We start from the raw sequence: 23,101 nt of genomic DNA on the forward strand, positions 1-23,101 counted from the left end.
AATGAGCCATTTTAGAAAATCTATCCACGACAACAAAGATACTATCCATACCTCTAGAAGATCTTGGTAAACCAAGCACAAAATCCATGGATAAGTCTGTCCAAGGAGCATGAGGTACGGGTAGAGGAGTATACAATCCATGAGGGTTACTCCTTGACTTTGCCTGCTTACACTTTAAACACTTATCACAAATGTTAGCAATGTCACGCCTCATTTTAGGCCAATAAAAATGTTCATGCAAAATGTCAAGAGTTTTATCAATACCGAAATGTCCCATCAACCCTCCACCATGAGCTTCTCTAACAAGTAATTCCCTAAGCGAACAATTGGGAATACATAGACGATTTTCTTTGAACAAGAAACCTTCATGCCTATAGTACTTTTGAAATGCAGCATGTTCACAAGCTTGAAACACATTAGAAAAATCGTCATCATGTGCATACATGTTTTTAATGTGCTCAAAACCAAGTAGCTTAGTGCTCATGTTAGTGATCAAAGTATACCTCCTAGACAATGCATCCGCAACGACATTATCTTTCTCCTTCTTATACTTAATGATGTACGGAAAGGAATCAATAAATGCAATCCACTTCGCATGTCTTTTATGCAACTTTCCCTGACCCTTAAGGAATTTAATTGATTCATGATCAGTATGTATCACAAATTTCTTAGGCATAAGATAATGCTGCCACACTTCAAGAGCACGTACAACAGCATACAATTCTTTATCATAAGTAGGGTAATTAAGAGCTCCCCCACTCAACTTTTCACTGAACTATGCCAAGGGTCTATGATTTTGATGTAAGACAGCCCCTATGCCGATCCCACTAGCATCACATTCAACATCAAACGTCACATCAAAATTAGGCAAAGCAAGAATAGGTATTGAAGTTAACAAATCCTTAAGCCTATTAAATGACTCTTCTTGCTCTTTTCCCCATTGAAACCCCACATTCTTTTTAATTGTCTCATTCAAAGGTGCTGCAATAGTACTAAAGTCTTTAACAAATCTCCTATAGAAACTTGCAAGACCATGAAAAGACCTTACTTGAGACACATTGGTTGGAGTCGGCCACTCTAAGATGGCTTTTACCTTGGCGGGATCAACACGTATGCCATTTGCACCAACAATATATCCAAGGAAATTAACTTCAGGAGTGCAGAAGACACATTTTTCCATGTTAGCAAACAACCTATTTTCACGCAAGGCACTTAAAACAAGTCGCAAATGCTCAACATGTTCATCTAAAGACTTGCTAAAGATCAATATATCATCAAAATAAACAACAACAAACTTCCCAAGAAAATGCCTTAAAACATGGTTCATTAACCTCATGAAAGTACTTGGAGCGTTTGTTAAGCCGAAAGGCATCACAAGCCACTCATAAAGACCATACTTTGTTTTGAAAGCAGTTTTCCATTCGTCTCCTTCCTTTATCCTTATTTGATGATAACCAGATCTTAAGTCAATTTTAGTGAAAATGATTGCCCCATGCAATTCTTCTAACATATCATCTAACCTAGGAATAGGATGACGATACTTAACAGTAATTTTATTAATTGCACGACAATCTTTACACATTCTCCAAGTCCCTTCTTTCTTAGGCACTAAAATGATTGGAACTGCACAAGGACTAAGAGATTCACGTACCTGGTCCTTTTCAAGGAGGGAATCGACTTGCCTTTGGATTTCCTTTGTTTCCTCCGGATTTGCTCTATAGGCTGGTCGATTTGGGAGAATTGCTCCAGGAACAAAGTCGATTTGATGTTCGATACCTCGAATTGGAGGTAATCCTTTTGGTAGTTCCTCCGGAAACACATCCTTGAATTCCTGCAAAAGAGAGTAGATTGCACTAGGAAGAGAATCGGTTATGCCTAGTGTGTAAAAAGAAGAATAATCAGCTTCCCTGTACAGAAGTACTATGAGAAGACTTTGTGCATTCAAAGCCCTACCTACCTCAGGCACACTTGCATAGAAGCTCTTTTTGTTCACTTTCAAGCTCTCGGCCTCACTAAGTTTTTTCCCACTCGAATTTTCTTTTTCACTCAACTCGGCCTCTACCTTCTTTTTTTCCTCATCCTCAGGCACATTCGGCTTTTTCTTTGCCTCTCTCAGTTGCCTTTTCTCTCGCTCTTTTCGTAGATGCAATTGTTCCTCATACACTTGTGTAGGTGTCAAGGGTGAAAGAGTGATCTTGAGGTTGTCCATAATGAACTTATACTTATTAGTGAGTCCAATATGATCAGCCTGCCGATCATACTCCCACGGACGCCCTAACAAGACATGACTAGCTTGCATAGGAATTACATCACATAAAACTTGGTCCTTGTATCGACCAATAGAAAAAGTGATTAAAGCTTGTTTGGTCACCTTGACTTCCCCCCCATCATTTAACCAAGATAGTCTATAGGGTTTAGGGTGGTAAGTCCATGGAAGGTGCTTTTGCTCGACAAAGTCAGCAGCTACGCAATTAGTACAAGAGCCACTATCAATGATCATGAGACATACCTCATCTCCAATTTTGCATCTCGTATGAAAAATGTTGGTCCGTTGGAGATCATCTTCTTGAGCTTGTGCATTTAGCACTCTCATAGTCACCATAGTTCGAGCCACGGGGTCCTCTTCTATTTCAACCAGGTCAGCATCCTTCCCCTCTTCTTCAAGCGGTGGTATGTCCGCATATTCCTCCTCTCCTTCGCTTTGCCACATTCCTTCTTCATTCATGTACATGATGCTTCGGTTAGGGCATTGAGCCATGAGGTGGCCAATTTCCTTGCATTTGAAACATGCCTTTGGCTGGTTGGTAGAAGTATTGACCCTTGGAAGGGCCGGCCGCGGGGTTGGTTTAGAAGGAGTTGCACTCGGATGGAACGGTTGCTCCATTCGCCTGTTTTCCCTTTCTTTATTGCCTTGCCTCGGCCAAGCATTGGATGTTGGCAATTGATCTCTTCTCCAAGGTGTGGAAGAGGATGTAGTGGTTCGGCCACTAGGTGTCTTTATAGGTAAGGCTTGCCTTTCCACCTTCTCTGCATAAGACACCATTTGTTGTAGCTCAAAGTGGTCTTGAAGCTCAACCTTCTTCCGAATTTCAGGATTTAATCCATTAAGGAATCTTGCCATGGTTGCTTCCGAATCCTCTTGTATATTGGCCCTTATCATTGCTACCTCCATTTGTTTGTGGTACTCATCAACCGAACTGGACCCTTGGGTGAGTCGTTGGAGCCGATTGTACAAGTCCGTGGTGTAATGGAAGGGTACAAATCGTTTCCTCATCACTTGCTTTATTTCAGCCCAAGTGTCAATTGGTTGTTCCCTATTTCTCCTCCTTGTGGCACATACTTGCTCCCACCAAATGGATGCATAATCTTCAAATTCAATAGCCGCAAGTTTCACCTTTTTCTCTTCGGAGTAATTGTGGACTTCAAACACTTGCTCAACTCTCCGAACCCAGTCTAAATAAGTTTCAGGATCATTTTTTCCATGAAAGGTAGGCATCTTAGTCCTGATGGAACCAAGATTGTCATCGGTTCTCCTAGGTCGGCCTCGACCTTCCCTCGCTCCCTCTTGGCTTCTCCTTGATCGAAATGAGGTGTGAGAATGATACCCCTCATCATCCGCATCATGATCAGCACTCTGAACACTCGAAACCCTATGGTGTGTATCTCCGGTACCTCGCATCTCAATGGCAGCCAACCTGTCGGATATTTGTGCCATCGCAAATTCATGTCTCTCCGCTTGTTTTTGAAGAGTTTGAAGCACCAGTTTGAGTGACACGTCGGTCTCAGACGGCTCAGGCATGTTCCCCTCTTGAGACATATTGTCTAACCTGCAAAACAAGTGTATCCTAGTCTACCTTGCAAAGCACTCGTGTATCACTCAAGGAAAACACACTCACTCTCAATTTTCCTTCTCGAAGTTCTTAAGACAACTCAACTCTCAAAAATTCCAGAATTAATTACCCTATAAGCAAGTAACAAGACACAAAGCAGAATTTTACAAATCTTAGAAAAACTCTACCCGAAGCTGGAACTTTTTTTTTTTTTTTTGAGCTGTTGTTTTGCTGAGTTTCTGGTCAGTACTTTGGAAGGTAAATGGTGTTTCTGGAGTGCTCAAACAATCTATGAATCAGTCCTCAAATTTCAGTCAAATCGGATTGCAAAACTAGCTCAACCGATTTTAGAAACTCAAGAACTCCCAAGGCGGTTTGGGGCTAAGGTGTTTGGTTTGGTTTTGAAAACAGAATCTGGTGTGTTTGGGGCTGGTGAGGTCGTTTAGGGTCTTTGGAATTCAATCAAGATTGGAACTCAAGAGTTGGAAACCAATCAAGATTTGGAGATTAACCAAGATTTGGGAACCCACCAAGAATTGGAAACTCACGATTTTTTTTTTTTTTTGGAAACTTGATTTCCTTTGTATGAGAGCCAATTCCTTCTCTTCTTCCTTTTTTTTTTCTTTCATTTTTTTTTTCTCCTTTTTTTTTCGGCTCTTCAAGGAACACAAATTCAGATCACACCAACAAGTTCAAGAAAATGGATGAAAGGTTATGCCAATTCCAAGAAAACCCTAGTTCTTGGTTTATTGTTCAAGAATTTTCAAAACAAGACTTGGTGGTCCAAGAACTTCAAGAATTTGTTCAAGAAACACAAGAATTTTTCCAAATTACGTTGTGGTGTTTAGGGTTTGCAAGAACAACAACCAATACTCAAGAAATAGGCAAAACAGAATTTCAGCAATACTCAAAAGAAAATTCCAGCAATACTCTAGCAACTTGGACACTAAAACAATATAAGGTACGTGACTCTTTTTTTTTTTTTTTTCTTTAAACCCTAACAACCCAAACACAAGTATAACAAACCCAAGAACTTGGACAGAAAACACAAAAAGACAACACCTAAACAGTTTTTTTTTTTGACTCGGATGAACAGTAACGTGAACAGTACGCTACAGTACGATGAACAGTAATTCGGAACAGTAACGATGAACAGTAATCGCTACAGTTTTTTTTTTTTTTTTTTGACAAAAGACACAAACTAACAAGATATGAACAACTTCAATTAAAAGAGAATTAACCTGATGCTCTGATTACCAACTGATATAGGCAACCCTAGGGGAAGACCCTCCTAGAACCTCCCAACCTTGTAATTATCAGAGTTGGATCTTTTCTCCCAACAGAAATTGAACTCGATTGTTCTCATGAACTCAAGACCTTTGACACACAAAGGTAATCAGCAACCTTAAGCAAATAAGGATGGATGAAGCGACACCACGATTAGGGAACAAGCTAATCGATAAAGTCTGATTTGAATCCTAAGCTATGAACTCAAGAATTCAAGAGTAAGTTCGGTTAAGAACTTGAAGGAAAATTCCTCACGATTTCTGGTTGTAATAATCTGTGTCTTTACTCATACAAGATGTGCCTTTTTATAGGCTAAAACTAGGGCAAAATCCGGCCCACATAAACCTGGAAGAAATTCGGTCCGCATAAAGAGCTTAAAGAGCCAGCTCTTTAAGGCTTTCCGATAAGGCCCAATAAGTAATAAAATACTCAACGCCTAACAACTACTAAACTAGATAGTTTTAAAACAACTACCAACTAAGCTAACAAGTATGAGATCATTCCTTCACTTCAAACGTACAAGTGAACAAAGTAATTTCATAGTCCATCAAATCTTCAAACTTAGCTTGTTCCTTGCTTGTATGGTGAATGATCAAGGCTCGTAAAGCTTCCTTCACCTTCTTGGTTCTTAATCTTGTCATCGGACCACCAATGTTGATCAAAGGGTCCTTGACCCAAAGTTGGAGTTGTTGTGCGCCCGTATCCTTATCAAACGTTCTTGAGCTACTTGGTGGCTTTCCTCTTAGGTTTTGATGGAAAATGAGGTAAAAGTACTAGCAACCCACTAATCTATGAAGACACTTGAGTTTATATGATTGTATGTTAGAGTTGAGCCATGGAAGTTAAGTTTTGTTGAAGACATCTCTTGTTTCCCAATTATTTCTTTGCTGACAGCTTTATTCCAGATTTGCACTCACCAATTAAAATGCAGATTCGTCCATGATAAAGGCCAAATCAGTTCTTGCTCAAAACATGAAAGTTGTAGGGATTTGAGTTATCTTCCTACCCAGAAAATATCAGCTCAATCGGAGCACAGTATCCTATGAAATGACTAAAATACCCCTGACTGCCCAAATGCCCTGTTTAACCGACAGCTTTCTGTTTTCTCTGAGATTGCAATTTTTGACCCTGAAATGCAAGAACTGGGTGTTGATATCTTCATAGGAAATGTAGGCCTATGTCCTAGTTTCGAAACGCCATAAGATTCATCTCAATCCGATAAGTATATCTTCAGTTGTGATTAAAATGCCAAAAGGTGAGAGGAACTTGATGATTTTAGAATTTCCTTTGCTTGACATGATATTTGTGATCTAGGGCTTGGACTTGAGCAAGGAAACTATTTATGATGGATGAGAATCATGAGCTGTGATTGGTGAGTGATTCCAAAACTGTTTCCAAAGTTACTTTTCGAACTATTTCTTGCATTGTTTACTCGATTGCATATCATGTGTGCTTGCGTGTGTGCCATGCAATGATTTGGCTCAAATGAGTGCTTGGAAGTCTTGTGCTTAACACCAATGTCTCCACCTTAATGACACTTGACTTGCCTTGAATGTTGGAGCACCGATGGTTCCCTTGTATTGCATGATTGGTACTTGATCTATTTGAGCGTAATGATTTCACTGGCTCATAAGGGCAATAAACTTACATTTAAACACTGATTCATGACATCATCTAAATGCACTATTGTGAAACTTATTTGATTTTTTACTGGAAACTCGCTGAGTTTCTAACTCACCCCAAAATATTTATTTCCTCTCCACAGGGATCGAGACAAAGGAAGCACTTGTATAATTTATTAGTGTGACTGGATGGAATATCTCATGTATATTTTGAATTTTGATTCACTTGTGGTATGTAAATTCATGAAGTATTTGATGTAGTATTTGAGATTTACATTGTAATTTCCTTGAGAACTGTAGTGAGTCCTGGCGAGAGTTGGACAGGAAGTCCGCCAAACCCTTTGGTTGGCCTTAGGGGGAGGTGGGATTATCATAGTTGGTATCAGAGCTTAGGCTTCAGATCTCTGTAGTGTAACTTAGGCTGAAAGTTTAGAATGCCAGATTGTGGGATTGGTTTGAAAGCTAAGTGACTGCTTGTAGGGATGAAAATCAGACAAGTGGGATTAGAGTGACTCTGAGTGCTTGATTGACTTTCGACAACTATCTAAACTTGATTAGTACGAGTTGAAATGTCAAAGACGACGTTCTCTCAAGGGGGAGAGATTGTGACACCTCGAAAATTTTTATTTCCTTATTTTTATTTCCATTCTATTTCTTTTCATGCATTTTCTTTATATTACTTTATTATCTTAATTTTTTAGATATTTTTATAAGTGAGTCAAACTTTTAAATCATTTTTTTTTGTATAAGTTAGTACATGTTAAGTTTGAAGTGTATTATGGACGTGGGACCTGCTAGTGCGGTAAGTGCGGTAAAATTTTGATGACTAGATGGAGTTTTCCATAAAGGGATATTATTTTACAAGGTGCTAAGGGATAATTAGAGGTTAGTTAGATAGATTAGCTTTGGAAAACAAAGAGATTAGCATAAACCCTAAGGTGCCATTTGTCGCGAAACCGTTGGAAGTTGGACCTTTGACCAAGACAATGCTTTCTTCTTCTTATCTTGACCAAACCTTTTGTTTTCATCATTTCTTCTTCTTGTAAGCATCATGGACGAAATTTTGAGAGAGAAGAGGGAGGAAAAGCTTCAATTTTCAGCCATGATTTCGTACTCAATCAAGAGAGGAAACATGTTTGCTCCATAAACTATTGAATCAAGCTTGGAGAGGAGCCTTAGAGGAAGAACTTTCTTGAGCTTCTTGGTAGCTTTCCTCTTAGGTTTCGATGGAAAACTGAGGTAAAAGTACTAGTAACCCACTAATCTTTGAAGATACCTGAATTTATACGATTGTATGTTAGATTTGAGTCATGGAAGTTAAGTTTTGTTGAAGACATCTCTTGTTTCCCAATTATTTTTTTGCTGCCAGCTTTATTCCAGATTTGCACTCACCACTTCAACTGCATAGTTGTCCATGATAACGGCCAAATAAATTCTTTCTTAAAACATGAAAATTGTAGAGATTTGAGTTAGCTTTCTGCCCAGAAAATTTTACCTCAATCGAAGCACGGTATCCTATGAAATGACTAAAATACCCCTGACTGCCCAAATACCCTGTTTAACCGACAGGTTTCTTTTTTCTTTGAGATTTCAAATTTTGACCCTGAAAATGTGAGAACTGGATGTCGATGTTTTAATAGAAAATGTAGGCCTATGTCCTAGTTTCGAAACACCAAAAGATTCATCTCAATCCGATAAGTGTAGCCTCAGTTGTGATTAAAATGCCAAAAGGTAAGAGGAACTTGATGATTTTAGAATTTCCTTTACTTGACATGATAGTTGTGATCTAGGGCTTGGACTTGAACAAGGAAACTATCTATGATGGATGAGAATCATGAGCTGTGGTTGGTGAGTGATTCCAAAACTATTTCCAAAGTTACTTTTCGAACCATTTCTTGCACTGTTTACTCGATTGCATATCATGTGTGCTTGCGTGGGTGCCATGCAACGATTTGGCTCAAATGAGTGCTTGGAAATCTTGTGCTTAACACCAACGTCTCCACCTTAATGACACTTGACTTGCCTTGAATGTTGGAGCTCCGATGGCTCCCTTGTATTGCGTGACTGGTACTTGATCTATTTGAGCGTAATGATTTCATCGGCTCATAAGGGCAATAAACTTACATTTGATCACTGATTCATGACATTATCTAAATGCACTATTGTGAAACTTATTTGATTATTGATTTTTTACTGGACACTAGTTGAGTTTCGAACTCACCCCAAAATATTTATTTCCACTCCACAGGGCTCGAGGCAAAGGAAGCACTTGTATTAACTTATTAGTGTGACTGGATGGAATATCTCATGTATATTTTGAATTTCGATTCACTTGTGGTATGTAAATTCATGGAGTATTTGATGTAGTATTTCATATTTACATTGTAATTTCTTTGAGAACTGTGGTGAGTCCTGGCGAGAGTTGAGCAGGCGGTCCGCCAAACCCTTTGGTTCGCCTTAGGAGGAGGTGGGGTCATCATAGTTGGTATCAGAGCTTAGGTTTCAGATCTCTGTAGTGTATCTTAGGCTAAAAGTTTAGAATGCCGGACTGTGGGACTGGTTTGAAAGTTAAGTGACTGCTTGTAGGGATGAAAATCAGACAAGTGGGATTAGAGTGACTCTTAGTGCTTGATTGACTTTCGAGAACTATCTTGACCTGATTAGTACGAGTTGAAATGTCCAAAATGACATTCTCTCAAGGGGGAGAGATGGTGATGCCTCGAAAATTTTTTTTTCTTATTTTATATCTATTCTATTTCTATTATATCTATTCTATTTCTTTTCATGCATTTTCTTTATATTACTTTATTATCTTAATTTCCTATATATTTTTATAAGAGAGTCAAACTTTTAAATCATTTTCTTGATATAAGTTAGCACATATTAAGTTTGAAGTGTATTATGGACGTGGGACCCGCTAGTGCGGTAAGTGCGATAAAATTTTGATAACAAGATGGAGTTTTGCATAAAGCGATATTATTTTACAAGGTGCTAAGGGATAATTAGAGGTTTGCTAGATATTAGCTTTGGAAGACAAAGAGATTAGCATAAACCCTAAGGTGCCATTTGTCGCGAAACCGTTGGAAATTGGACCTTTGACCAAGACCATGCTTTCTTCTTCTTATCTTGACCAAACTTTTTGTTTTCATCATTCCTTCTTCTTGTATGCATTATAGATGAAATTTTGAGAGAGAAGAGGGAGGAAATGCTTCATTTTCTAGCCATGATTTCATGCTCAAACAAGAGAGGAAACATGTTTGCTCTATAAACTCTTGAATCAAGCTTGGAGAGGAGTCTTGGAGAAAGAACTTTCTTGAGCTTCTTGGTAGCTTTCCTCTTAGGTTTCGATGGAAAAATGAGGTAAAAGTACTAGAAACCCACTAATCTTTGAAGATACTTCAATTTATTTGACTGTATGTTGGATTTGAGCCATAGAAGTTAAGTTTTGTTGAAGACATCTCTTGTTTCCCAATTATTTCTTTGCTGCCAGCTTTATTCTAGATTTGCACTCACCCATTGAACCGCATAGTCGTCCATGATAAAGGCCAAATAAGTTCTTTCTCAAAACATGAAAATTGTAGATATTTGAGCTAGCTTTCTACCAAGAAAATTTCACCTCAATCGGAGCACTGTATCCTATGAAATGACTAAAATACCCCTGACTGCCCAAATGCCCTGTTTAACCGACAGCTTTCTGTTTTCTCTGAAATTTCAATTTTTGACCCTGAAAATATGAGAACGGGGTGTCAATGTCTTCATATAAAATGTAGGTCTATGTCCTAGTTTCGAAACTCCATAAGATTCATCTCAATCCGATGAGTGTAGCTTTAGTTCTGATTAAAATGCAAAAGGTGAGAGGAACTTGATGATTTTAGAATTTCCTTTGCTTGACATAATATTTGTGATCTAGGGCAAGGAAACTATCTATGATGGATGAGAATCATGAGTTGTGGTTGGTGAGTGATTCCAAAACTATTTCCAAAATTACTTTTCAAACTATTTCTTGCACTGTTTACTCGATTGCATATCATGTGCGCTTGAGTGTATGCCATGCAATGATTAGGCTCAAATGAGTGTTTGGAAGTTTTGTGCTTAACACCAACGTCTTCAATTCAATGACACTTGACTTGCTTTGAATGTTGGAGCACCGATGGGTCCCTTGTATTGTGTGACTGGTACTTGATCTATTTGGGCATTGGATGTTTAAGTACAATGATTTCACCGACTCACAAGGGCAATAAACTTACATTTGTTCACTGATTCATGACATCATCTAAATGCACTATTGTGAAACTTATTTGATTATTCATTTTTTATTGAAAACTCGCTGAGTTTCTAGTTCACCCCAAAAAATTTATTTCCTCTCTACAGGGCTCGAGTCAAAGGAAGCACTTTTATTAACTTATTTGTGTGACTGGATGGAATATCTCATGTATATTTTGAATTTCGATTCACTTGTGATATGCAAATTCATGGAGTATTTGATGTAATATTTGAGATTTACATTGTAATTTCTTTGAGGACTGTAGTGAGTCCTGGCGAGAGTTAGGCTGGCGGTCCGCCAAACCCTTTGGTTCGCCTCAGGTGGAGGTAGGGTCGTCATAGTTGGTATCAGAGCTTAGGTTTCAGATTTCTGTAGTGTATCTTAGGCTAAATGTTTATAATGCCGGACTGTGGGACTGGTTTGAAGACTAAGTGACTGTTTGTAGGGATGAAAATCAGACAAGTGGGATTAGAGTGACTGTTAGTGCTTGATTGACTTTCGAGGACTATCTTGACCTGTTTAGTACGAGTTGAAATGTCAAAGACAACATTCTCTCAAGGGGGAGAGATTGTGATGCCTCGAAAAATTGTTTTTTCTTATTTTATATCTATTCTATTTCTTTTCATGCATTTTCTTTATATTACTTTATTACCTTAATTTTCTAGATATTTTTATAAGTGAGTCGAACTTTTAAATCATTTTCTTGATATAAGTTAATACATGTTAAGTTTGAAGTGTATTATGGACGTGGGACCCGTTAGTGCGGTAAGTGTAGTAAAATATTGACGACTAGATAGAGATTTGCATAAAGGGATATTATTTTACAAGGTGCTAAGGGATAATTAGAGGTTAACTAGATACATTAGCTTTGGAAGACAAAGAGATTAACATAAACCCTAAGGTGTCATTTGTCGCGAAACCGTTGGAAGTTGGACCTTTGACCAAGACCATTCTTTCTTCTTCTTATCTTGACCAAACCTTTTGTTTTCATCATTTCTTCTTCTTGTAAGCATCATGGATGAAATTTTGAGAGAGAAGAGGGAGCAAAAGCTTCATTTTCCAGCCATGATTTCTTGCTCAAACAAGAGAGGAAACATATTTACGCCATAAATTCTTGAATCAAGCTTGGAGAGGAGCCTTGGAGGAAGAACTTTCTTGAGCTTCTTTATGGCTTTGCTCTTAGGTTTTAATGGAAAAATGAGGTCAAAGCACTAGAAACCCACTAATCTTTGAAGATACTTGAATTTATATGACTGTATGTTAGATGTGGGCCATGGAAGTTAAGTTTTATTGAAGGCATCTCTTGTTTCCCAATTATTTTTTCGCTGGCAGCTTTATTCCAGATTTGCACTCGCCACTTGAACTGTATTGTCGTCCATGATAAAGGCCAAATAAGTTCTTGCTCAAAACATGAAAGTTGTAGGGATTTGGGTAGCTTTTTACCAAGAAAATTTCACCTCAATCGGAGCGTTGCATCCTGTGAAATGACTAAAATACCCCTTACTGCCCAAATATACTGTTTATCCGACAGGTTTCTGGTTTCTCTGAAATTTCAAATTTTGACTCTGAAAATGCGAGAACTGGGTGTCGATGTCTTCATAGAAAATATAGGCCTATGTCCTAGCTTCGAAATGCCATAAGATTCATCTCAATCCGATAAGTGTAGCTTCAGTTGTGATTAAAATGCCAAAAGGTGAGAGGAACTTGATGATTTTAGAATTTCCTTTGCTTGACATGATATTTGTGATCTAGGGCTTGGACTTAAGCAAGGAAACTATCTATGATGGATGAAAATCATGAGCTGTGGTTGGTGGGTGATTCCAAAACTATTTTCCAAGTTATTTTTCGAACTATTTCTTGCACTGTTTACTCGATTGCATATCATGTGTGCTTGTGTGTGTGCAATGCAATGATTTGGCTCAAATGAGTGTTTGGAAGTCTTGTACTTAACACCAATGTCTCCACCTTAATGACACTTGACTTTATTTGAATGTTGGAGCACCAATAGCTCCCTTGTATTGCGTGACTGGTACTTGATCTATTTGAGCGTTGGATGCTTATGCACAATAATTTCACTGGCTCACAACGGCAATAAATTTACATTTGATCACTGATTCATGACATCATCTAAATGCACTATTGTGAAACTTATTTGATTATTGATTTTTTACTGGACACTCACTGAGTTTCTAGCTTACCCCAAAATATTTATTTCCTCTCCACAGGGCTCGAGGCAAAGGAAGCACTTGTATTAACTTATTAGTGTGACTGGATGGAATATCTCATGTATATTTTGAATTTCGATTCACTTGTGGTATGTAAATTCATGGAGTATTTGATGTAGTATTTCAGATTTACATTGTAATTTCTTTGAGAACTGTGGTGAGTCCTGGCGCGAGTTGAGCAGGCGGTCCGCCAAACCCTTTGATTCGCCTTAGGAGGAGGTGGGGTCATCATAGTTGGTATCAGAGCTTAGGCTTCAGATCTCTGTAGTGTATCTTAGGCTAAAAGTTTAGAATGCCGGACTGTGGGATTGGTTTGAAAGCTAAGTGACTGCTTGTAAGGATGAAAACTAGACAAGTGGGATTAGAGTGACTCTTAGTTCTTGATTGACTTTCGAGAACTATCTTGACCTGATTAGTACGAGTTGGAATGTCGAAGATGACATTCTCTCAAGGGGGAGAGATTGTGACGCCCCGAAAATTTTTTTTTTCCTTATTTTATATCGATTCTATTTCTTTTCATTCATTTTCTTTATATTACTTTACTACCTTAATTTCCTAGATATTTCGATAAGTGAGTCAAACTTTTAAATTATTTTCTTGGTATAAGTTGGTACATGTTAAGTTTGAAGTGTATTATGGATGTGGGACCCACTAGTGTGGTAAGTGTTGTAAAATTTTGACGACTAGATAGAGTTTTGCATAAAGGGATATTATTTTACAAGATACTACAAGATAATTAGAGGTTAGCTAGATATATTAGGTTTGGAAGACAAAGAGATTAGTATAGACCCTAAGGTGCCATTTGTCGTGAAACCGTTGGAAGTTGGACCTTTGACGTAGACCATGCTTTCTTCTTCTTATCTTTATCAAACCTTTTGTTTTCAACATTTCTTCTTCTTGTAAGCATTATGGATGAAATATTGAGAGAGAAGAGGGAGGAAAAGCTTCATTTTCCAACCATGATTTCATGCTCAAACAAGAGAAGAAACATGTTTGCTCCATAAACTCTTGAATCAAGCTTAGAGAGAAGCCTTGGAGGAAGAACTTTCTTGAGCTTCTTGGTGGCTTTGCTCTTAGGTTTTGATGGAAAAATGTGGTGAAAGTACTAGCAACCCATTAATCTTTGAAGATACTTGAGTTTATATGATTGTATGTTGGATTTGAGGCATGGAAGTTAAGTTTTGTTGAAGACATCTCTTGTTTCCCAATTATTTCTTTGCTACCAGCTTTATTCCAGATTTACACTCACCACTTGAACTGTATAGTCGTCCATGATAAAGGCCAAATAAGTTCTTGCTCAAAACATGAAAGTTGTAGGGATTTGATTTAGCTTTCAACCAAGAAAATTTCAACTCAATCAGAGCATCGTATCCTGTGAACTGACTAAAATACCCCTGACTGCCCAAATATCCTGTTTAACAGACCGGTTTCTGTTTTCTCTGAAATTTCAATTTTTGACCCTGAAAATACGAGAACTGGGTGTTGATGTCTTCATAGGAAATGTAGACCTATGTCCTAGCTTCAAAATTCCATAAATTCATCTCAATTTGATAAGTGTAGCTTCAGTTGTGATTAAAATGCCAAAAGGTGATAAGAACTTGATGATTTTAGAATTTCCTTTGTTTGACATAATATTTGTGATCTAGGGCTTGGACTTGGGCAAGGAAACAATCTATGATGGATGAGAATCATGAGCTATGGCTGGTGAGTGATCCAAAACTTGTTCCAAAGTTACTTTTCTAACTATTTCTTGCACTGTTTACTCGATTGCATATCATGTGTGTTTGCGTGTGTGCCATGCAATGATTTGGCTCAAATGAGTGCTTGGAAGTCTTGTGCCATGCAATGATCGACCTCCAGTTTAGGATTCTGTTCAGGCACTGGTTCCCAATTACCCTCTTCATTCAAGGGTTATCTAGGTCCGCACCCACAGCCACTTCCACTACTTCTACCCTCAATTTGTTTTTACCCAATTTAGGGTCGAAATACGAATACAGAATTAAAGTGATTTATATAGAGGCATAGACAATTCACAGGAAATATAAACAAGTCAGGAGTGAAATATTTACTACACTTTAGCATATATATCACACAGTAGCAGTCAGATACAAACAAAAGTAATCCCATTAAAACTAACGGGATCATAATAAAAGCACAATGTACAAAACTATGTCCAAAAGTACAGGAACCTCTAACTAAGATGTCACACCCCATTTTTGAGAAAAATGGAAAAATTAGAAAAAAGTCATAATGTGTAGTGTACATGAAATATGTGAATGTGAAAAAATAAAGGGAAAGGCCATGGGACTTTTAAATGCAACGATTTGGCCAAAATGATAATCTAAAAAGGTTTTTAAACAAAAAAGTAGGAGTCGCCACTTGGTATTGAGTTGGGGTGTACCAAGTCACCCAAAAAGTAGTTTTTGAGAAAATGAAATAAAAACCTTTTTAGATGACTCCTAGTCTACGAAAATCAGAGAGACGAGTTCGGGGGTCACGGTTGATGAAAGGGAAGGTAAAGACGAAGTCTAAGGCACCCTTTTACCCTAGCCTAAACTAGTTGCATGATTTAGTGACAATTTTCCTAATTTTTACCCAAAAGATGTATCGCATTTTGGATGTGTCTAATATGAATGCAAACCTAAATCTAATGAGTAGTTCGAAAGGGACAAAAATGTCTCTTTTGAGGCTCGATTGGTCCTAATCACATGAATTGTGATAGCCAATGGTGAACTCTTAAAGAGGTCACGAATAAATGCAAATGAATGCTCAAGTAATAATAAGAAAAAATGAGAGTGTGTGAAAATGTCTTTGAGTGTAGAAACGAGTGCCAGGTGCAAATGTACAAAGTGCAAGTGTGCAAATGGATGTGTCAAGTGCAAGGGTGCAAATGAGCATACAAAGTGTAAAATGTACAAATGTGAGAGAGTGTAAAGTGATAGTGTAAAGAGTGAGAATGTATAAAGTGGTAGTGTGTGAAGTGAAAAAGTGAAAAAGTTGGTAATGTGCCTTGGGAAATGCATGAGCCCTAGAGGAATGCAAGCAAGACGGGTACGGGGAAACCCTAAATCATGACTTTTGATTTGCCTTTTGGTTAGAAAGAAAACGAGCGTGCTAAGGCTATGTGTAGCCATACTCGTCCGTTTCCCTTATCAGAAGGGTGACTCCCTAACCTAATCAAGCAGATGGCCCTAATAACTAGAATGAAATGCAAAGTCCTAAAGATCGTGTTTCAAATGCGAGAAGAGGGTAGAGGTTCATGCAAAAATGTAAAAATGCTAAAAGGAAAAATGAATGAAATGTAGTGAGGGCATGCGAGTATGTACTAGCGAGGAGTGACCCTATTGGGTCTAGCATTGGACTAGCCCTTTACTTAACGCTCTCTCACAAGTATCGGACTTGTGAGCGATCGAAGGGAAGACCATGACTAGCATTGGACTAGCCACGATAACGTGCATTCTATCTATATAATCAGATATAATGATAAAAGCAAATAGACATGCAAAGCACATATTTTCACATAGCACGTAGCACATAAGCATGCTTATCTAGATGCAGAAGCCTAGGGAAAGCAATTAAACACATAGGCATAAACATGCAAATCACATAAGGCAAACAAGCCCTAATTATTACATTAGGGGGGCCCTACTACAATCTAAACGGAGAAATAAAATAAATAATTAAAATAAATATCTAACTATTACAAATTTGGCATTCAAGTGCCTTTCAAATGATCAAAATTGAACTCAAATAAATATACAAATCTAAAGCCAATAAAGCAAATAAATAAATAAAATTAATAAATATTCAAGAGGCATGCAATTAAACATGTAAAGTCACATAGGGCATGTAGGGTCAAATAAAGTAAGAAATAAGGGATAGGGTGTACCTCACTTGAGTTGGGGCCCTAATGAAAGAAATTTACATACTTATCCTCCAAAAACAAAGAAAGAGGTCAAGGCATCACTTTAATTAGCAAATAATTATAAAATTGAATCAATTAAGTCATGTAAACAACCTTCTTTTAAGAAATTAAAACACGCAAGGAATTAATTGCAAAAATTAACAAAGTTTTGGGGATCAAATTATAATTATCACAAAGATCTGGGGTCAAAATTAAAGAAAAACAAAGTTTAGGGACCTATTCGCAATTAAATTAGGGGCCCAATCAAAAGAAATTTAAATTTTTAGGGCCGTAGTATAGTTAAGGTAAAGTCCAGCGACTGATTTGCAAATTCCACAACCAGATTCCTAACCAAACAGACCATTGAGCCATTTTTGCCTTTTGTTTGGGCCAAAAACACTTGGCCCAATCGGAAGTCCAAGGAAAAACAAGCGGGCTAACCCATTATTTTCACTAATCCAACTCATACAAAGTCACGGGCTTTAAGCCTCCAAACCCAAATCATAAATCCAGAAGAAAATATGCCTAAATCCATTACCAAATCCAACCAAATAAACCTCTTACCCAAGAATCCAATTTCCATAAACCCAACATGAAAAAATCAACAAAAGTAATTAAGCCACAATTATGATCCAAAAGCAAGAATTAATCTAGCTAAAAGACTACTTATTGCATATTAAAAGATGATTAAAATCTAAAAGGGAGAAACAAGTTCACTTTTTCCAATCTTTCGGGCCATAGTGAAATTAGGCAAAAATTAAGGGGCAAAATTGCAATTTCTCAAAAATTCATTCATTCATGAATTGCAGGAGATTTCTTCTTCGATGCAACCGAAATTGAAAAATTTCTGCAACTTCTGATGCTTCAAAATTCCAATAGCTTTACGTGGCCAACACACCATACCAATATGAGATACAAAGGGCAACAATCGTGAAAGACGACTCAAAAAATCATTTAGCTTCTCTCCTCTCCCCCACTGATGAAATGTACAGATTCTGGCCAGCTTTGGACTGGCTAGATTTTATCCTGAACGCATGCAGAAAAAGGATAAAATCTTCTCCTTTTGGTTCAAAAATCCATTCGGGCATTTTGTCAAACACTACATGGGCATGGAGGATTTTAGCAATTTTTCGCTTAATTGAAACTGTAATTAGCCCACAAAATTTGTCAAAACACAAGAGATTCCAATCCAATCAATATACAAAGCATACAATCTAAAATCGTGAGCAACCCACATGAAATTGACACTGAACAAGTGCACGGCAGACATGCTTTGAGATTTTTCAATGTTCATACTAAAAATGAAAAAAAACTGAAATTCAACGAGGGCAGACGGCTTACAACGTTTGCTTGGCAAAATTTACGGGCGATGGCGATGGATTGGTGGTGAGGTGGTGGCGGCTTCCTGTGAGCGGCGGCGGCTCGTTGGCGGGGACAGTGCCAATACCAGTGGCTTCAATGATTGCTAGCTTCGCTCGCTGCAGTAACTACCGGATAGTCTCGCCGCCGGACTTGTGGCCCAGCTCCCGTGTCAATTGGAAGATCCTGGCAGCACAAGTGGCAGGCATGCAGATTCTCCTGCCGCGCCCCTCCACCTTGGTGTGGCGGTCCTTGAAGGAGAGTGGCCCGACCTGGATGTTCTGTTCCGGGTAGGATTTTATACGGGATCCAAGCTACCTCTGGGGTTTTGTTATGGAAATTAAGGAGAGGGACAGTGAGACGGGCACGAGAAGGAGATGATACGGTGCGGCTGAAAAGGGTGGCTAATGTGCGCCGGACGGCGAATAGCGCCATGGCGGCTGCTGCTACGGGCTGCTGATTTGGAGACCAGACCTCTCTTCCCTTGTTCCTTTGCTGCCCTTTTCCACCCCTACTGCCAATAGCTCATGAAAAGAGTCGCTCAATCTTTTTCTTTGTGTTCTTTTTTTTTCTTTAGTTCACCTATCTACCACTCTGATTTTTCCAAACCCCCCGTAGCTCCCCTTCTGTTTTTTCTTCGGCCGAGCTTCCCTCTCGATTCTCTCCCTCTCTCGGCCCTCTCTTACTCTCTATCCTTTCCCCCTTTTCTTTTCTCAGTTCCTTTCTGTTAACCCTTTGCTCAGAAATTTTTTTTTTCTTTCTCCGCCGTTACTCCTCTTTCACTCTTCCCTTCTCTTCCTACCCAGGTGGTTCTCTCCTGGTTTCTTTTTTCCGCTCCGCTATATCCAATCCAATTCCTTTTGTTTTTCTTTTTATTTCCCCCAAAATTTTCTAATCCAACCAACTGTCTAGACACCTAACCCCTTAAGTGTTGTGTTGTCAACCTATAATGAGGACATTTGTCCCACATACAAGATTCCACCTATTCACACAGTATATCTTTTTTCTTCAAAAATTAATTTAAGTAAACAAACGAATGATTAAAACAACCTTTTTTTTTGGAAATTTTCTTTCTCTGAAACTTAATACTAAAATGTCTAAAATAAAAACTAAGAGACTAGAAATGAATAATAATTAACATTTAACCAATGAAAAATAAAAATAATAGTAAATAAAACTAAATTAAAAATTTGGTGTCTACAGTTTGCCCCTCTTTATCTGAGTTTCGAAGGAATTCGGGACAAAGACGTAGACACCAAATACTTACCTACAGTTATTCTGCCATGAAACACGTACACATAAAACGGTCAGCGGAATAAAACCCGGTCCTGCAGAGGTTGGCGGGATAGAACCCGGTCCCAACGTGATATAAGCGGTTAGCGAGATAAAACCCAGTCCTGCCGAGGTTGGCGGGATAAAACCCGGTCCCAACGAGGTATGAACGGTCAGCGGGATAAAACCCGATCCTGCCGAGGTTGGCGGGATAGAACTCGGTCCCAACGTGATATAAGTGACCAGCGGGATAAAACCCAGTCTTGCCGAAGTTGGCGAGATAAAATCCGGTCCCAACGTGATATAAATGGTCAGCGGGATTAAACCCGGTCCTGCCGAGGTTGGCGGGATCAAACCTGGTCCCAACAATGATATAAACGGTCAGCGGGATGACACCCGGTCTTGCCGAGGTTCGCGGGATAAAACCCGAGCCTGCCTTGATAATTTTTCAATAAGAAATTAAATTTGATTTGTCAAGAAACAAGAAATTAAACTTGATTTTTGATTTGATTTTTTTTTTATGTTTGATTTTTGATTTTGATGTTCGGAAGAATCCTTTCAAAAATATTTTGCCCTAGTGTAGGGCCTTTTTTTCTTTTTTCTTCTTTCTTCTCTTTTTTCCGGCATTGGCCTTCCACATTGCTAGGTGCTTTTTCATTGATTTCAGCCTTGAATACCTGCACAGGGAGTTTACCAAAGTACAACATGCACTCAACTTCCTTATCTTATTTTAAAATTGATGCACCTACTACTCATGTAAAGAGCAGCATGATTGATTCAAAAATATCTTGCTTGACTCTTGGACGAAATCCTCAAATGTGTTACAAAAATTTGCCCCAGTGTGGGCTTATTTTGCGAAATCTCACTAACAAAAATTTGCCCCAGTGTGAGCCCATTTGATTGCAAAAAAAAATTATTTGGATGACTCTCCATTTATTTGAACAAAGCAAATTTCATTTCCTAAAATCTAGGAAATAATCACATTTAATGTGAAGAAAAAGTCTTGCTTAAACTTATACAGCAAATTTCATGATGAATTTCTCGAAATAATACCAAATTACAAAAGATTTCTTCCTCACTTTAGCATCGATGCTTAGGGTAATGGGTCACCACTTCTTGTCAACTCATCTTTCAGGACCAATCAAGTGGGTATTATTTCTGATTTTTGAGGTGGCTAAGGAAATGGGAAGTCAGAATCTGTCTCATTCTTGCGCCCAAATCGTATCTAACCCATTCAATATCACATCTTAGTGAAAGCAAATAGTTTGTCACCCTTATTTCTTAAGAAAAATTAGTCAACATATAAGCTTTATAAGCTTGTAACATATAGGTAGAAACGATAGCTAAACCTGTGGAAACAGGTTATAGTCTTATGACCACGAATGGTTGATGGATTCTTTAGAAGCATGATCCTTATTTCGAGTTGTCATGAAAGATAAGTCAGCGATGGACTTTACGATCTTGTAATGCAGCTTGAAGACGATAGTTAAAAAAATAAGATTTTTAAGGATATTGCACTGAATATCGCATTTCTTCCCAAAAATTGCCCCAATTTTGGACTCCAAGATCTTGGACTTTGTTCGACTTTTATCATCACTCAACAAGGACTTTCAGCATCAAATCTTTTTGCATTTTCTTGGCATTTATTTTCCTTGCTTTTTTCTTTTCCTTTTTTCTTCTCTTTTCAAAGGTGCCCTTGCGGGTTTTCACATGATAAGCAGTGTCAACCTCACACCTGATCAATTCAGAAATACATCTAAAAGATTTCCTGGCATCAGTATATGAACATCCTTTGCCAATTAATTAGCAAATTTCTTGACAGAGATATTGCAAAAAACAGAAGTCAGGACTTTCGACTTTTGTAATGAGATCCGGTGGGGTGCTTAGAAAAGTTAAGACTTGAAAACGGATGTTGAAAGTGGTTTAAATGATGTGAGATCGCATTGTTGCGCCAACCCTATTTTAGGGTTAAATCAAAACTTGCCTCAATTTATTCTCAACTGAGACTCTTTTCTCCTTCATTTTCTATCATTTCATCATTTTTTTCGACCTTTTGCCATTCCTTTGAACTTTTCAAAATTTGCCCCAGTTTATACTTAACCGAAGTTCTCTTTTCTTTCATTTTTTCTTTTGGCCTTCTGCCATTCCTTTGAACTTTTCAAAATTTGCCCTAGTTTATACTTAACTGAGATCCTCTTTTCTTTCATTTTTCTTTTGGCCTTCTGTCATTCCTTTGAACCTTTCAAAATTTGCCCCAGTGTGGGGTTTGCGATTCTCAGGGGTTGCCAAATGAAATAATTTATTCTGAAAGTTTAAAAGAGATAACTAGGGATAGAGTGTTTAATTGGAGAGAAAGAAGACCTGACTTTTATTCCGTTCCTTACATTAACTCTGAAAAGAAACTTTCATTAATGCGAAATTTCTTACATGTACCTGAATTAATTGACTGAGGAAGACTCCTGTTCATCCATATCTGTGAAACACAAGTGATCTGCCGGACAATACTCCTCCTTTTTTCTTTTCTCTTTCTTCTTTTTTTCTTTTTTTTTTCAAAATTGAAGCTCAGGTAGAATCAAATTTCCCCAATTTGCGGTCCCCTCTCTTTAATTTTATCTTTTTTTTTGCCCCCTTTTCTTTTCTTTTTCTTCTTTTTTGAAAAATTCGCCAATCTCCTTCCCCGATGTGGGGTGCGATCATAGGTGCTTTTGAAAAGAATCACCCATTTTAGCTCGAATGAGAATGCAAGGGATAAATAGTGTTTAGATCGTCGAAACGATGGCCAAAGCATCATTCTTACGCTTCATGACAAACAAAGTAACGAAATGCTCATTGAAAATCCACTTCCCTTTGATATTTGAAGATCTTTCAATGTAGGGTAGTGATCATTAAGACTCTTATTTGAAACGAAATTATTCTTTTAAAGGCTCTAATGGGAGAGCAAATGATAAAAACTGTATAGATAGAGAAACGAACGCTTGAAGTATCATTCCAAATTTTCAAAACAAATAAGAATAATGTACATTTTTGCTTTCACTTAGATGTGGATTGAATTTGATTAGACACAATAAACATTTTTCAATGAAAGATTGCCCCAATTTGCAATTTATCAAACAATGTGACTGATTTTTTGGGGGGCTAATAGAAGTGGGCAAAATATGAATTGTGTGATAGCCCCACCTTCCCCTAAGGAGGACCAAAGGATTCGGCAGACCGCCTGCCCAGCTCTCGCCGGGACTCAGTCATACCTCAATCAAATCCGAAATAAAACCTCAAGATCAAATGAAATAACAATCCAAAACTTAAAGTGAAACTTATATATATCGCTATCTCAAAAGGGA

General features: G+C 38.0%; 1 protein-coding gene across 1 annotated transcript; it reads right to left on the reverse strand.

Annotated features, from left to right (window-relative positions):
* Nucleotides 1-775: 775 nt before the first annotated feature.
* Nucleotides 776-3,172, reverse strand: LOC140005520 (uncharacterized). Its single transcript, XM_072046526.1, has 3 exons — nt 2,063-3,172; nt 1,683-1,831; nt 776-1,256 (listed from the first exon to the last, which is right to left on the reverse strand). Exons 1-3 carry the CDS (start codon nt 3,170-3,172, stop codon nt 776-778), a joined length of 1,740 nt encoding a protein of 579 aa, XP_071902627.1.
* Nucleotides 3,173-23,101: the final 19,929 nt, after the last annotated feature.

Source organism: Coffea arabica, chromosome 4e, assembly GCF_036785885.1.
Source record: "Coffea arabica cultivar ET-39 chromosome 4e, Coffea Arabica ET-39 HiFi, whole genome shotgun sequence".
NCBI classification, from domain to species: Eukaryota; Viridiplantae; Streptophyta; class Magnoliopsida; order Gentianales; family Rubiaceae; genus Coffea; species Coffea arabica.